Source organism: Peromyscus leucopus, chromosome 5 (assembly GCF_004664715.2).
Source record: "Peromyscus leucopus breed LL Stock chromosome 5, UCI_PerLeu_2.1, whole genome shotgun sequence".
Classification (NCBI taxonomy): domain Eukaryota; kingdom Metazoa; phylum Chordata; class Mammalia; order Rodentia; family Cricetidae; genus Peromyscus; species Peromyscus leucopus.
In genome coordinates this window covers 108,870,907-108,885,315 of record NC_051067.1, presented here as the reverse complement: position 1 = coordinate 108,885,315, position 14,409 = coordinate 108,870,907, and the positions used below count along the sequence as shown (strand labels likewise).

Here is a 14,409-nt window from a genome sequence, read left to right as displayed (position 1 = left end):
TACCTGTAACTCCAGTTCCAGGGAATCCAAGATCCTCTTTTGGCCTCCATATCATGGTGTACACACATACATACATACATACATATACACACATACATACATATACACACATACATACATATACACACACATACATATACATACACATACACACATACATGCAGACAAAACATTCACATACAAAAATAAATAAATGTAAAACCCTTTTAAAAACATTTCAGTATTTATTCACATCTGTTTGCCAGATCCTATGTTATATGCTTTACAATCATTAATTCTGAATACTGCTGTTACATTGATGATTAAAGGCATTTTTTTTCCAGTTTTGTGGGTTTTGTTTTTTTGGCTGGCCAGGAACTCACTCTGTAGACCAGGCTGGCCTCGAATCCACAGAGATCCGCCTGGCTCTGCCTCTCCGGTGCTGGAATTAAAAGGTGTGTACAACTACACTCTGCAGTCTCATGTTTCCCCTAACAAAGGAAGAAAACGGAGCCTGTCTCGTGGAGTAACTTGCCCAACACCACACAACCGGCAGGTGGTAGGAATGAGGCTTGAGTATAGGCCCTTCCACACCATACACCATTTACCACCAAGAAAAATGGCTGAGTTGCATCTATTATTTTTTACTAAATTCCATCTGTAAAATCACAGGCATAGCTTACTATCCTTATATGGCCGTTTCTATCTTTAATGATATTAAAAAAATAGTAGAAAGTCTGATATGCTATCACTAGGCTGGAAAAGAGTGTTATCACAGATAACAATAAAACTGCCCCGTCCTCAGTGCAGTGACTTAGAACCTGTTATCAGATCAAGTCTGCTGATGCAAACAAGGTCGACACAGGTAGAGAACAGAAATACTATTACTATACAAACACTTGACAGCTTTTGGGGTTGTTTGTTTTAGATTTTTGAGACAAGGTCACTAGATAGCCCAGGCTAGCCTTGAACTTGCCAAGTAGCCCAAGTGGGTCTTGTGATCCACTTGCTTTTGCCTCTGGAGGGCCTGAAACCCTATTTTTAAGCCATTTCTGTTGAGTAAGAATCCAAGGTGCATGTATTCGTGTTCTCCACATTCAACGTGATGATGTCCTCTCACACAGCAAAAAAGGTCTTGGGATGACCATCCTAAGTCAGCGTCTCTTCATGCCGTACGTATTCCCCAATGTCTGCTTGATGAAACACCACAATTGCCATGGGGTCCACTTTTCTGCAGTCTTGAGTAGACTTTGCTGCTACCCCAAAACCCTAGAATTGAAAGGACAGACACCAATCTACTCACAAAATAGAACCAACCAAACAAACAAAAACCTGTGCTAAAGAGAAAAACAATGAAAGCATGAAATTTGCCGGCAAATGGATGGAACTAGAAAAAATCATCCTGAGTGAGGTAACCCAAACCCAGAAAGACAGTCATGGTATGTACTCACTCATAAGTGGATTCTAGATATAAAATAAAGAACAATCAGACCACAACCCATAGAACCATGGAGGCTATATATATAGCATGGAGGTCCCTAGGACAACTGTGGCTTATAATGAATTTCGGTTTTACTCAATTATTGAAAAAAAAAAAAAAAAAAAAAAAGCCAAATGAATGGAAACACATAACTATGAACCAAAGGCTAAGGGGCCCCCAGCTGGATCAGGCCCTCTGAATAGGTGAGACAGTTGATTGGCTTGATCTGTTTGGGAGGCAACTAGGCAGTGGGACCAAGTCCTGTGCTCATTGCATGAGTTGGCTGTTTGAAACCTGGGGCTTATGCAGGGACATTTGGCTCAGTCTGGGAGGAAGGGACTAGACCTGCCTGGACTGAGTCTACCAGGTTGATCGCAGTCCTCGGGGGAGGCTTTGCCCTGGAGGAGGTGGGTATGGGGGGTGAGCTGGAAGTAAGGGGAGGGGGTGGGAGAACAGGGGAACCCGTGGCTGATATGTAGAACTAAATGGTATTGTAAAATAAAATAAAAGGAAAAAAAAAAAAACCTGTGCTAAAACAGTTGCATCTCTGAGAAACTCAAAGGGTGCTGAGAAGGTAGTCTCACAGGTGCACCGACTCAAACAACATCCTTTCCAAAAGGTACCTGGTATTTGTGATGGCCACCATCTCTACTCACCAAAGGAATGTCTGCCATGGAGTAAACCACTACGCCCTGGTACTGAGAAGTGTTTTCAGTGATTCGGCCCAGACCAGATTTCAACACATGGTTTCCATATAAGAAGGACTGCTCTGCTCCAGGCTTTATCCACACTTTATACTGAAAGAGGGTTAAAAACCAAGAGGTGAAATGCAAGTTATACCCCTGTGGGTAGCGTGGCTGCTGCTTCTGTGTTTAAGGAGGGGTGGGAAACGGACAAGCAGACACGTTCCCTTTAAACTGTTTGGACCCTGATCTTCTCATCTTTCGCCATGGCGCTCCTTCCTCAGCTCCACCTCTCAATTCTACAAGCGATTTACAGAACGGACAGCTGAACGGGGTTCTTTGGACCCCAGGATCATTCTCATCACAGCCTCTTATATCTGCTTTCTGATGACCGGCGGGCACTGTGGAGGCTGCTGTTTTCCTACAGATAACTAGGCTATGCAGCCACATGGCATTCTCAGGCCCATATACCTTCGTAGGCACGTCCAGGCAGCTAAACCTACAAACATCGCCCTGTGCTGACGCTGTCAGGAACTCGATGGCAGTGAATCTGTGCTCTGACCGAGCCGTCATCCTTGACACCATCCCCGACGGCCAAATGGAGACCGACCAGCCCCACATACCTTGGCATAGGGTGCAAGGTAATCGAGGGCTGTAACGTGCAACCGGAACTTGTGGGTCTTGGTGAACTTCCCAAAACACGTCCCCAGTGACACTAGCTTATCCCCGGAGATGTTGGCTGCCAGCTTCAGGATCATCTCACTACAAGGTGGAGGGAGGAAGGAACCCGGTGACGACGGCTCAAGGACGGAGGCCTCCAGCCGGGTACTGCGCGGTGCGCACCAAGCCCCACCTCACCTCACATAGTACACGCGGTCGTCGTGCAGCCGGAAACAGTAGGTGCCGTCGGGCCTGTCCACCAGGAGCTGCAGGTTCTCCCCGATGCTGAGGGTAGAAAGAAGACTGGAGGCCACGCCGGAACCGTCCCGCCCCGGTGCCCCGCTCCCCGCTCGCCCGTCCCTCGTCCGCCTCTCGGGTTCCTACTATTTCGCAATCTTCTCAAACATGACTCGGGTCTCCTCTTCCGTCAGGGGCCGCATTTTCCCACCGGCTGGGCTCCCGGGACCCTCGTGCCGGGAGAGGCGGAGACGGAAGTCACCTTCCCCCGCTTCCTGGCAATGCCAAAGCGTGCCTTTCTAGCCCGACGCCACGTGTTCTTTGCGCTAGGGCCACCTAGCTGGGAGGACCGCCGGGGACCGGAAAGCCCGCTGGGTGAGAAACCATAGAGAAAGGAACTCTTTCCCCCCACTGCTTCCGGTCCCAGGCGCGAAACCAGCGCCCTCCCGGGTCTGGAGAGAGGAAGTGACGGCGCTGCTGGGAGGATGGCGGCTGCCGTGACTCTCCCGTCCTCCGGTCCGGCTTCGGCCACGGCGACAGCCACCGCCGCCGCGCTGGGGGAGGTCGAAGATGAAGGGCTCCTGGCGTCGCTGTTCCGCGACCGCTTCCCCGAGGCCCAGTGGCGTGAGCGACCCGACGTGGGCCGCTACCTCCGGGAGCTGAGCGGCTCGGGGCTGGACCGGCTGCGCCGCGAGCCCGAGCGCTTGGCGGAGGAGCGGGCCCAGCTGCTGCAGCAGACGCGCGACCTGGCCTTCGCCAACTACAAGACGTTCATTCGCGGGGCCGAGTGCACCGAGCGCATCCACCGGCTCTTTGGCGACGTGGAGACGTCCCTCGGGCACCTGCTCGACCGCTTGCCCGGCTTTCAGCAGAGCTGCAGGTGCGGCCGGCCTGATGCCGACAGGCCCAGTATCTGTGACCCACAGGATGCTAGGCGTAGCTGAGCCATACGGGGAGTACAGAGCTCTCTCCCGGCGCCTTATGAATCCACTTAGATTTCCCCCACAGCTGTCTAGGTAGGTAGGGCATTGTTATTTTATAGACGAGGAAGCCGAAGTGGCTTGTCCAAGAACACAGCTAGTAAGTTACCAAAGTCAGAATTGGAAGCCAGGAGTCCACCACTCCCTCATAGGCTGTTGTGTTGAATGATGATAAGAATCCAGCCAGTCTTGTGGACACAAGCTGTGATTCCAGCACTTGAAGCGCAAGCTCATCATCCAAGTCTGAGTATTGAGTTTGGGCCATCCTGAGCTACATGAGACATTGTATCAAAACAAAACCAACAAAAATCTGTGTAAAGCAGTTCATTGGGCCCGACATAGTTAACACTATATAAATGTCAGCTTAATATATATGCACCTTTATAATTAGGAATATTCAACAGATTGGGCTGGAGGCTATCGGCTTTGAAACTTCCATTGATATGAGGCTAAGTGACATGGAAATCCTATTTGGGACCATCATAGGTCGTCAAAAAAAGTTTCCTTTTTGAGCTATATTGCCTTCCTAGGTCCTCAATCTAATACTTTAGTTCTCCTATACAGCCTTATGTGATTCTAGCTCAGTTTTCCTTTAGAGCTTTTGGATATTTAAAACAGCTTTTGTACCCTCTGTGCCTGAAAAGAGATTCAGGACTTCATAAAGCCAGTTTCTGGAATTACTTCAGAGAAGTGGAGAAAGTTAAGAAGAGCAAAGGTTGGACGCAGCATGTTACATTAAGGCCTGAGGGGATCTTAGGGCAAGCGTGTGCCTTGGAGGCTAGTTAGTACTCCATTAGGAAAATATTAATAGCTATTAAAAATATGTGTATGAGTGTTTTGCCTGTGTGTGTGTCTGAGCACCATGTGTGCCCAAGGATGACAGAAGGGGGTGCCGGATTCCCGTGGGACTGGAGTGGTTATGAGCCACTTGATAGGTGTGCTGGGACCTGAACCTGAGTCCCTGCAAGAGCAGAGACTGCTGACTGTCTCTGCAGCTCCAGTAATAGCTAGTGAGGAATTTGTCTGCTCTTTCTATACATTTACTTTGTGTCAGGTCCTGTGCACTTCATAAAGGTCTTTTTTTTTTCCCCCTCCAAGACAAGGTTTCTCTGTGTAGCCCTGGCTGTCCTGGAACTCCCTCTGTAGACCAGGCTGGCCTTGAACTCAGAGATCTGCCCGCCTCTGCCTCCCGAGTGCTGGGATTAAAGGGGTGGGACACCGCTGCCACCCAGCCTCATACAAGTCATCTTACGTGTCTCTAACTTTCATGCCTTTGTGAGATGGGTCTTCTTACTATTTAACCAATAAAGAGACAGGTCCAGAGAGGCCAAGTGTCTTGCCATAACTAGTCCTTCTTCATGAGATCCAGAGCAGTTCAGTCCCAAATGTGATAGTCCTTGCAGCCAGTCCAGATCTACAGGCCATTTTAAAAGTTACGTGGAGGGAGATGAGTGTCGCCATGTGCACTGTAGGAGTGGGTTCTCTCCTTCCATTATGTGGGATCTGGGGATCAGACTCAGGTCAGCAGGCTTGTTGGCATGTACCAGGCACCCTTACCCACTAAGCCATCTTGATGACTCCATGTAAGCCATCGATTCATGATATGATCTTGAAAAGGTTTCTTAAACCTTGAGTTAAAGGTTTCTTCAAGGGGCTAGAAAGATGGCTCAGCGGTTAAGAGCACTGGCTGCTCTTCCAGAGAACCCAGGTTCAACTCCTAGCACCCACATGGCAGCTCGCAACTGTCTATAACTCCAGTTCCAGGGGATCTGTTACCCTCACACCAATGCACATAAAGTATTAAAATTTTTTCTTGGGCTGGAGAGATAGATGGCTTAGAGGTTAAAAGCATTGACTGCTCTTCCAGAGGTCCTGAGTTCAATTCCCAGCAACCACATGGTGGCTCACAACCATCTGTAATGAGATCTGGTGTCCTCTTCTGTCATGCAGATGTACATGCAGACAGAATGCTCTACATATAATAAATTTTAAAAATTAAAAAAAATTTTTTTTTCTTTCGCCAGGTGGTAGTGGTGCACGCCTTTGATCCCAGCACTTGGGAGGCAGAGTCAGGCAGATGTCTGTGGGTTTAAGGCCAGCCTTGTCTACAGCAAGAGTTCCAGGATAGCTAGGGCTATGCACAAAAACCCTGTCTCAAAAAAAAAAAAAAAAATCTTCAAGTATAATAGGAGATATAGGTTTGATGTGAGGATTTTTAGACTGGTTCTTCCTATGTATCCCTGGCTGGTCTGTAACTCACTATGTAGGTAAAGATAGCCATGAACTCATATCAGCCTCAGCCTCTGGAAGGCTGGGAATCAGGGAGTATACCACCACACCCAGCCCTGTGTGAAGACTTTAAATAAACCAGGTAAACCATCAAGCCAGTGCCCGGTAAATGCTTGGTAACTACCTAGTGTGCAAAACAATGAGATCTGTTTTCCTAATTGGTTCTAGGAACTTTGTGAAGGAGGCCGAGGAGATCAGCTCCAACCGGCGGATGAACACCCTGACTCTAAATCGGCACACAGAAATCCTGGAGATTTTAGAAATTCCCCAGCTTATGGACACTTGTGTCCGAAACAGCTACTATGAAGAGGCCCTGGAGCTTGCTGCCTATGTACGACGTCTGGAAAGGAAATACTCCTCCATCCCTGTCATCCAGGTAGTCAACTTGCCCAGAGGGCCCTCAAGCTGGTGATCTTGTAATTATTAGTTTGGTGATTGTGACTAAGCTTTTAAGTAGAAGCCTTTGCATATTTCTTACCGATTTCTGCCAGCCAGGTAAGCTGAACAGAAGATACTGGCTCACTCATTCAGAGATCTTTTTGGTTGTTGTTGTTTGTTTTTTGAGACAGGGTTTCTTTGTGTAGTCCTGGCTGTCCTGGAACTCACTCTAGACCAGGCTGACCTCAAACTCACAGAGATCCACCTGCCCCTGCCTCCCTAGTGCTGGGATTAAAGGCGAGCACCACTACCACCCAAAGTTCATATTACTCATGTGCCAGACACTAACTTAGGTACTAGGAATACCATGTGAACAAAGCATTCAAGGCCATGGCTCTCATGAAATTTTTATTGTAGTGAATGTCTGATAATTGACAAATAATAATATTGCAGATATTGGTAAATACCTGAAATAATCCAGAGAAAGCCAGGCAGGCATGATGGGATGTGCCTGTAAACCCAGCACCTGGAAGGTAGAGATGAGGATCAATCAGGAGTTCAAGGCCATCCTTAACTATTTAGTGAGTTTGAAGCCAGCTTGCTGAGATTATCTCAAAAAACCAAAAGTAAAGTGAATTGGGGACTAGGGTAGAGGCTGGTTTTTAGAGTACTGCTTTGCTGGCATGGTCAGGCTGAGGAAGAACTGGCACTTGAAGGTCTAGGGAGACAGCAAAACAAGAAGTAGGAGAAGTAAAACAGGGTGAGGTGGAAAGAAGTTGGAGTGTTTCAGGAGGCCCAGACCAGGCACTCTTACTGCACTATCATGAGAAAGGCTGCGGCGTTAGGAAGCAGGCCTGGAGATCGTGGTGAGTAGTTGGGAGTTTGTTGACTGTGATGGGAAATCCTAGGAGGATTTTTGAGCAAGAGAATTAGTTATGCAAGCAGATCTCTGTAAACCTGCAGGTGTAAGCTTTAGAAATCCACTGTGTGTCAGGAAAGCCATAAGAATGTTGGCCTCCAGTGTCCAGGGTTAGTAGGATGGGTTCCAAAGTATTTTTCCCAGTGTGTTGTGACTCAGTGTATCTGTATTGTCAGGGCATTGTGAATGAAGTGCGCCAGTCCATGCAGCTGATGCTAAGCCAGCTGATCCAGCAACTGAGGACCAACATCCAGCTCCCGGCCTGCCTGCGTGTCATTGGCTATCTTCGGCGCATGGATGTCTTCACTGAGGCTGAGCTGAGGGTGAAGTTTCTTCAGGCCCGGGATGCTTGGCTTCGCTCCATCCTGACTGTTATCCCTAATGATGATCCTTATTTCCATATCACAAAAACCATTGAGGCCTGCCGGGTCCACCTCTTTGATATCATCACCCAGTACCGTGCCATCTTCTCAGATGAGGACCCCTTGCTGCCACCTGCCATGGGAGAGTACACTGTGAATGAGAGTGCCATCTTCCATGGCTGGGTGCTGCAGAAAATCTCACAGTTCCTGCAGGTGCTAGAGACCGACCTTAACCGGGGTATAGGTGGTCGCTTGGACTCTCTGCTGGGCCAGTGCATGTACTTTGGGCTGTCCTTTAGCCGAGTGGGGGCTGATTTCCGGGGCCAGTTGGCTCCTGTTTTCCAGAGGGTGGCGATCAACACTTTCCAGAAAGCAGTTGAGGAAGCCGTGGAGAAATTCCAGGATGAAATGACTTCCTACACCCTCCTCTCGGCGGCAGCCATCCTGGGTAGCAGTAGCATGCCTGCTGCGGTGCCAGCCGCACAGCCAGGGGCGTTGCAGCCACCGATGGCGCTCTTGGACTTCCCGCCCCTTGCCTGCTTCCTCAACAACGTTTCGGTTGCTTTCAATGATCTCCGTCTCTGCTGTCCTGTGGCCCTAGCACAGGATGTGACTCGGGCCTTGGAGGATGGCCTTGCAAAGGTGGGTAACTTTCTGCTGCCTTATCTGCCTTTGTTAACAGCCAACCAGGCTTTTGTATTAAACCATATAACCAGGTGCCTGCTGACTTTCAGAGCTTTAGTGTGGTCTTAAGGGTTTTCCTGATTGAGCAGCTCTGATGATTAATGACTCTTTGTGGGGATGTGTAGGCAGAATTCTCTATCCTGCCAGCAGCTCCCAAATAAACACACTGAGGCTTATATTAATTATAAATGTTTGACCAATAGCTCAGGCTTGTTACTAGCTAACTCTTACATTTCAGTTAACCCATATTTCTTATCTACACTCTGCCACGTGGCTTGGTACCTTTTCTCAGTACGGCATGCCCATCTTGCTTCTCCTGCCATCTCTGGACACTCCTCTGACTCCATCCTTCTTCATCCCAGCATCCTCAGTTTGGCTTTCCTGCCTAACCTTATCCTGTTCAGCTATTGGGCAGTCAGCTTCTTTATTAAACCAATCAGAGTGACAAATCTTCACAGTGTACAAAAGAATTATTCCACAGCAGAGATGACCCTGGAAGAAGCTGTGAAGTAGAGTACCTATGGCAGTCATTCGGCATGCATAGTCTATTGCTTGAGACCAGATGCCCATGAACTCAGCAGCTTGAAACAGTACATTATATATCAGGACACTGTCTCTGGGTCCTCTGCTCAGGGTCTCACAGGTTGTATTCAAGGTGTCAGCTGAGTCCAGGCGTCTGTTGGAGTTGGAGCTCTGGGCTGTTAGAGGCTCATCCAGTTGTCAGGTGTTATTCCGTGCCATTGGAAAATGTACAGAGCTGAGGTCCTCAGCTCCTAGAGACCATCTACCCAGATAGCTCACAACATGGCTGTTTCTTCTTCAGCGCTGGCAGGAGAGCATCTCCCTGTATTTCGTGATGCTCCTCTACTGGAACTGGAAACCATATCAGAACATAACAAGTTGGGTCATAAATCCACCAATGAAGTCACACAATAGTGACTATTGACCACAGTGCTGAATTTGAACAAGATAGCAATGAAATGTACTGTTGGGAATCAATAACTTTCTTTTTTTGTTTTGTTTTTCAAGATAAGGTGTCTTTGTGTATCCCTGGCTGTCCTAGAACTAGCTCTGTAGACCAGGCTGGCCTCGAACTCACAGAGATCTGCCTGCCTCTGTCCCCTGAGTGCTGGGGTTAAAGGCGTGCACCCTCATTCCTCAGCTATGAAAACTTTCTTCATGCTGCACATTTGTGCTCTTCCACATAGCAGCAGCAGTAGACTTCCTCTGTGGTTGATTGTTGGCATTCTTGTCTTGTAGGTAACCAAAACAATTCTGGCATTCCATCGTGCCGAAGAGGCCGCATTCAGCAGTGGGGAGCATGAAATCTTTGTCCAGTTCTGCACTGCCTTCCTGGAAGACCTTGTTCCTTATTTGAACCGCTGTCTTCAAGTCCTTTTCCCACCAGCTCAGATAGCCCAGACTCTAGGTAAGAAAAAGGAAAGAGTTTTTTTGTTTTTTTCGAGACAAGGTTTCTCTGTGTTGCTTTGCACCTTTCCTGGAACTCACTCTGTAGCCCAGGCTGGCCTCAAACTCACAGAGATCCGTCTGCCTCTGCCTCCCGAGTGCTGGGATTAAAGGCGTGTGCCACCACCGCCTGGCAGGAAAGAGTTTTTAATTGTTTACCTTTTTATAGGGTCTGTGTAGCCCAGGCTACTCAGAGATCTGTCTTCCTCTATCTCTCCAGTGCTGGGATCAAAGGCATGAGCATAACACCTAGCTCTGGTTTTCTTTTATTAGTAGTAGTATTGTTGTTTTGAGACAGGGTCTTATTTAGCCCTGGCTGTACTGGAACTCGCTCCATATGCCAGGCTGGCCTCGAATTCAGAGACCCTCCTGAATGGTTGGGATTAAAGGTGTGTGCCACCACTGCCTGGCCTATTTTTATTATTTTTAATCATGTATTCATGTAACGTCTATGTGGGGATAGGTACATGTGAATATATTTTTAATTTACGTCTCACGTAGCTGGTCTTGAATTCAATATGTAGTTAAAGCCATTCTTGAACTTCTTTCTGGTCATCCTACCTCTACCTTCCAGGGGCTGGAGCTGCAGGCATGCACCATCACTCCTGTCCAGGAGTGAGACGTTTTAAATTGCCTTACAGACGTTCAATTTACATAAATAAGTGATGTGTGCGTCAGTATAAGTCAGTGTTTTCCTGAAAATATACAAAGGTGGAGGACCATTACTAGCACCTGTTTTAGAAGTCTGTCACCCTTAAGATCCCCTTGGTTTCTGAACATTCTATAGACAGGGAATCATACACTGTGTAGATTATCTGGGGAGGTGGAAGAAGCCAGTCACAAAAGAACCACTTATTGTGTGCTTCCCTTTAAATAAAATACCAGAGAAGTGGTTCTATTGTTATTTAGTCTAGGTGGGCCTTGCTGTATATTGGAGGATGACCTTGAACTCCTAGTTTGCCTGCCTCAGCCTCCTAAGTACTAGGGTTACAAGTGTGGCAGAGAAGTGGTTTTATTTATTTACTTTTTTCTTCTTTTTCTAGACAGGGTTTCTCTGTGTAGTTTTGGTGCCTGTCCTGGAACTCGATTTGTAGACCAGGCTGGCCTCAAACTCAGAGATCCACCTGCCTCTGCCTCCCAAGTGCTGGGATTAAGGGCGTGTGTCACCATGCCTGGCTAGAGAAGTGGTTTAAAAAATATTTTTCTAGGCACTTGGGAGGCAGAAGCAGGCTCATCTGACTTGAGGCCAGCCTGGTCTACAGAGTAAGTTCCAAGACAGGTAGGGCTATACAGAGAGAATACCCTGTCTTGAAAACAACAACAAAAATTTTCCCTCACTGGGCTTGGTGTCACAGGCCTTTAATCCCGGGACTTGGGAAACAGGAGGCAGGTGGATCTCTGTGAGTTGGAGGCCAGCCTGGTCTAGATAGTGAATTCCAGGACAGCCAGTGCCATGTAGAGATACCCTGTCTCAAAAAATAAAAATAAGACCAGTAAAAAATATTTTTTTCTTCAGTTATAGATATTTTTTGGAGTGGGGTGAGGCGGGGCACATGACCTTCGATAAGGGTAGCTGTTCTTCTCCACCGTGGCTTAGCCCTTTCTCTTGTGTCTAGCCCAGGACTCCAGTGTCTCCTGGCCCCACCCCCTACCCCCTTACCGTGGGCTCCAGTATAACAACATTCTTCCCCTTAGTCCAGACATGCTCTTCTTGCTGTATTGGAGTATGTAATTGTGTCAGTTCTTTACCCGAGTGTGCCCACTCCCACCCCTGCCGTGGTCTCTGCGTTGAATTTAATGACTGTTTTTTTCCATTTCGTTTTTTCCTACCATCTGGGTCAGGCATTTCACCCACCCAGCTCTCCAAGCACGGAACCCTTGGGCATGTGAACATCAGCGCCATCCAGGAACCTCTCGCCTTTATCCTGCCTAAGAGAGAGACCGTCTTCTGCCTAGATGACCAGGAGCTAGTGCCGGACCTCGTGGTTCCAGCGCTAGAGCCTTCTGCGGAGCAGCCGGGCCTGGAGCCAGCTCCTTCAGCGGCCCCTGAGGGCGGGTCAGAGACGAGCGATCCTGGGGAGCCGCGGCCTGGGGAGCCAGTGGAGGGGGAGCCGCTGCCGGCGCAGCCGCCCAGTGAGGAGCCCTAGGCAGTGTCCCCTGCACCAGGCCGGGGAGCAGCACTAAGGGCGCAGAGCTGCGGGGCTATCCTGAGAGGGAAGGCGGCCGCGTGTGCCGAGGCTGAGACTGCTTTGCCTGGGGTATCGCGGCTCTGTGTGGGGTACGAGGGATCTGTAATAAATCCGACGACTGTCGCCACCTGGCTGCTCTCCCGGAGGACGGGTGCCCGAGGTCGCGCGGGAACTACGCTTCCCGGCGTGCCTGGCGCTAGCGGGAGGAGGAGCGGCGCGGTCCGGGCGCCATGGGGCTGCTGGGTGGGCTGCGGGTGGCGGCGCGGCTCCCGCTGAGCCGGGCGCGGGGCTGCAGCTCGGCGGCGGCGGCCGGTCTAGAGGGCCCCGCACGCACGCGCTCCTACTGGCGGTACCTGAGGCGCCTGGTGTGGGGCGCGCCGCAGCCGCCATACACGCGCGTGTGCCAGGTCGGGGACCCGGTGCTGCGCGCCGTGGCGGCCCCGGTGGAACCCGCGCAGCTGGCGGGGCCGGAGCTGCAGCGGCTGGTGGGGCTGCTGGTGCAGGTGATGCGGCGGCGCGGCTGCCTGGGCCTCAGTGCGCCGCAGCTGGGGGTGCCGCTGCAAGTGCTGGCGCTCGAGTTCCCCGACGCGCTCTTCCGCGCTTTCTCACCGCGCCTGCGCGAACTGCGTCAGATGGAGCCCTTCCCGCTTCGGGTGCTGGTGAACCCCAGCCTGAGGGTGCTGGACAGCCGCTTGGTCACTTTCCCTGAGGGCTACGAGAGCGTCTCCGGTTTCCTGGCATGTGTGCCTCGCTTCCAGGCCGTGCAGATCTCAGGTGCAGGGCACGGGGTGGCGGCAGGGTGGCTGTGCTCTCCTTAGCCGGAGACTGCAAACAGCAGGGCCCAGGAGCACACGGAACTCAGGGCGGACAGAGGAGCAGGGTAAAACCCGCTTAGATGGATGGCAGGGTGCCAACCGGGGAGTCTGTCAGGGTCTGTCCCTCCTCTCTTATAGGTATGTACAGATTCCCTTGTATGTGTGTCTGTATCACACGTTTTTCCTATTTTACCTGTCATGGTGGGCTTGTGTAAGAAAGTGGGACCCAGCTGTATCCACACTAGGGCAACAAATCATCCCATGCCTATCGTCCACATTGTTTTATAGAATGGGTTATTATTTGCTACTGTGCCAAGCTGAAATAGCTTTGATAAACAGCGCCTGAGAAGAACTTTGAGGAGGGAAGCGCCTCAGCAAGAGGATTTCTTATCCTTGCCCTGTAGTAGAGCTGGGAATCAGGCTGAACAAAAGTTGGCATTGAATGAAATTGAGGCATCCTTTTTAGAGGGATAGGGCTGCTGTCCGCATTCCCTTTCAGACGTTGCCTCTGTAGATGGGATGTAAACAGGCATGGCCAGGGCAGGAATCAGGAAATGGGACAGGAGGTCAAGGACGTTCAGCAGACCCTCACCTCAGCCAGCCTGTAACTTCCTTTGCAGGACTGGACCCAAGAGGAGAGCCAGTGGTGTGGTCAGCAAGTGGGTGGACAGCCCGAATCATCCAGCATGAGATGGATCATTTGCAGGGCTGCCTGTTCATTGACAAAATGGACAGTGGGACATTTACCAATCTCCACTGGATGGAGGTGAATGACTGAAGCTCTCTTGCTTGACTGAGGGTCTGGAAAACTGGCCTGGAGACATTTCAGGTTAAGATGGGCACATCTTTTGTGCTTCAACTCCGAATTGGTTCCCATCTGACAGTAAACAGTGGACTGAGATAAAGGAAGATGACAGAAATGCTTGTCCTGAAATCTGATTTGGACAGAATCCTGTTACAGCATGAGTAGAAATACACCCTTAAAGAAGGAGCGGGGGTATTTTCTGACAATTCTGCATAGAAAGAAGTGGGCAGGTAAACATTCTCAGTACAAATGACTTCATGAGACACACGTTCTACCCACACAGCCAATGCTTGATAATAATGTAGTCCAGTGTCTGGAAGTTGTTGTAAAATACAGGTAAGTTTGGGTGTGGTGGCACACTTTTAATTCCAGCACTCTGGGGGCAGAGACAGGCTGATGTTTGAGGCCACCCCAGAGGTACATAGTGAGACTCTCAAAAACAAACAACAACAAGACGTCAATCAGGGAGGGATGGCTTGATA

At 49.7% G+C, this 14,409-nt stretch overlaps 2 protein-coding genes across 4 annotated transcripts; one reads left to right on the top strand and one right to left on the bottom strand.

Annotated features, from left to right (window-relative positions):
• Positions 1 to 204: 204 nt before the first annotated feature.
• On the bottom strand, positions 205 to 3,355 carry Nip7 (nucleolar pre-rRNA processing protein NIP7). The gene is made up of 5 exons (XM_028857732.2): positions 3,187 to 3,355; positions 3,001 to 3,087; positions 2,766 to 2,904; positions 2,116 to 2,256; positions 205 to 1,248 (listed from the first exon to the last, which is right to left on the bottom strand). The coding sequence occupies exons 1-5, from the start codon at positions 3,240 to 3,242 to the stop codon at positions 1,129 to 1,131; spliced, it is 543 nt and encodes a 180-aa protein (XP_028713565.1). The 5' UTR covers positions 3,243 to 3,355; the 3' UTR covers positions 205 to 1,128.
• An 83-nt stretch (positions 3,356 to 3,438) lies between these two features.
• Cog8 (component of oligomeric golgi complex 8) lies at positions 3,439 to 14,113 on the top strand. Of its 3 annotated transcripts, XM_037206250.1 has the most exons (6): positions 3,439 to 3,919; positions 6,477 to 6,684; positions 7,782 to 8,609; positions 9,912 to 10,080; positions 11,961 to 12,137; positions 13,743 to 14,113. In XM_037206250.1, exons 1-6 carry the CDS (start codon positions 3,525 to 3,527, stop codon positions 13,898 to 13,900), a joined length of 1,935 nt encoding a protein of 644 aa, XP_037062145.1. In that variant the 5' UTR covers positions 3,439 to 3,524; the 3' UTR covers positions 13,901 to 14,113. The 3 variants fall into 3 exon arrangements, with proteins under 3 accessions (XP_037062145.1, XP_028713562.1, XP_037062144.1); XM_028857729.2 differs by lacking the exon at positions 13,743 to 14,113 and having other exon boundaries at positions 11,961 to 12,430; XM_037206249.1 differs by lacking the exons at positions 3,439 to 3,919; positions 6,477 to 6,684; positions 7,782 to 8,609; positions 9,912 to 10,080; positions 11,961 to 12,137 and adding an exon at positions 12,262 to 13,081.
• Positions 14,114 to 14,409: the final 296 nt, after the last annotated feature.

What these genes read in the sequence shown, in the direction of transcription:
- Nip7 (XM_028857732.2), bottom strand. Translation starts at nt 3,242, where the DNA reads ATGCGGCCCCTGACGGAAGAGGAGACCCGAGTCATGTTTGAGAAGATT. An exon ending in GACCGCGTGTACTATGTGAG is followed by an intron (nt 2,905 to 3,000) that starts GTGAGGTGGGGC and finishes TCCACCTTGTAG; the next exon opens with TGAGATGATCCTGAAGCTGG. An exon ending in ACCTTGCACCCTATGCCAAG is followed by an intron (nt 2,257 to 2,765) that starts GTATGTGGGGCT and finishes ACCCTCTTTCAG; the next exon opens with TATAAAGTGTGGATAAAGCC.
- Cog8 (XM_037206250.1), top strand. Translation starts at nt 3,525, where the DNA reads ATGGCGGCTGCCGTGACTCTCCCGTCCTCCGGTCCGGCTTCGGCCACG. An exon ending in CCTCCATCCCTGTCATCCAG is followed by an intron (nt 6,685 to 7,781) that starts GTAGTCAACTTG and finishes CTGTATTGTCAG; the next exon opens with GGCATTGTGAATGAAGTGCG. An exon ending in GCCTTCTGCGGAGCAGCCGG is followed by an intron (nt 12,138 to 13,742) that starts GCCTGGAGCCAG and finishes CTTCCTTTGCAG; the next exon opens with GACTGGACCCAAGAGGAGAG.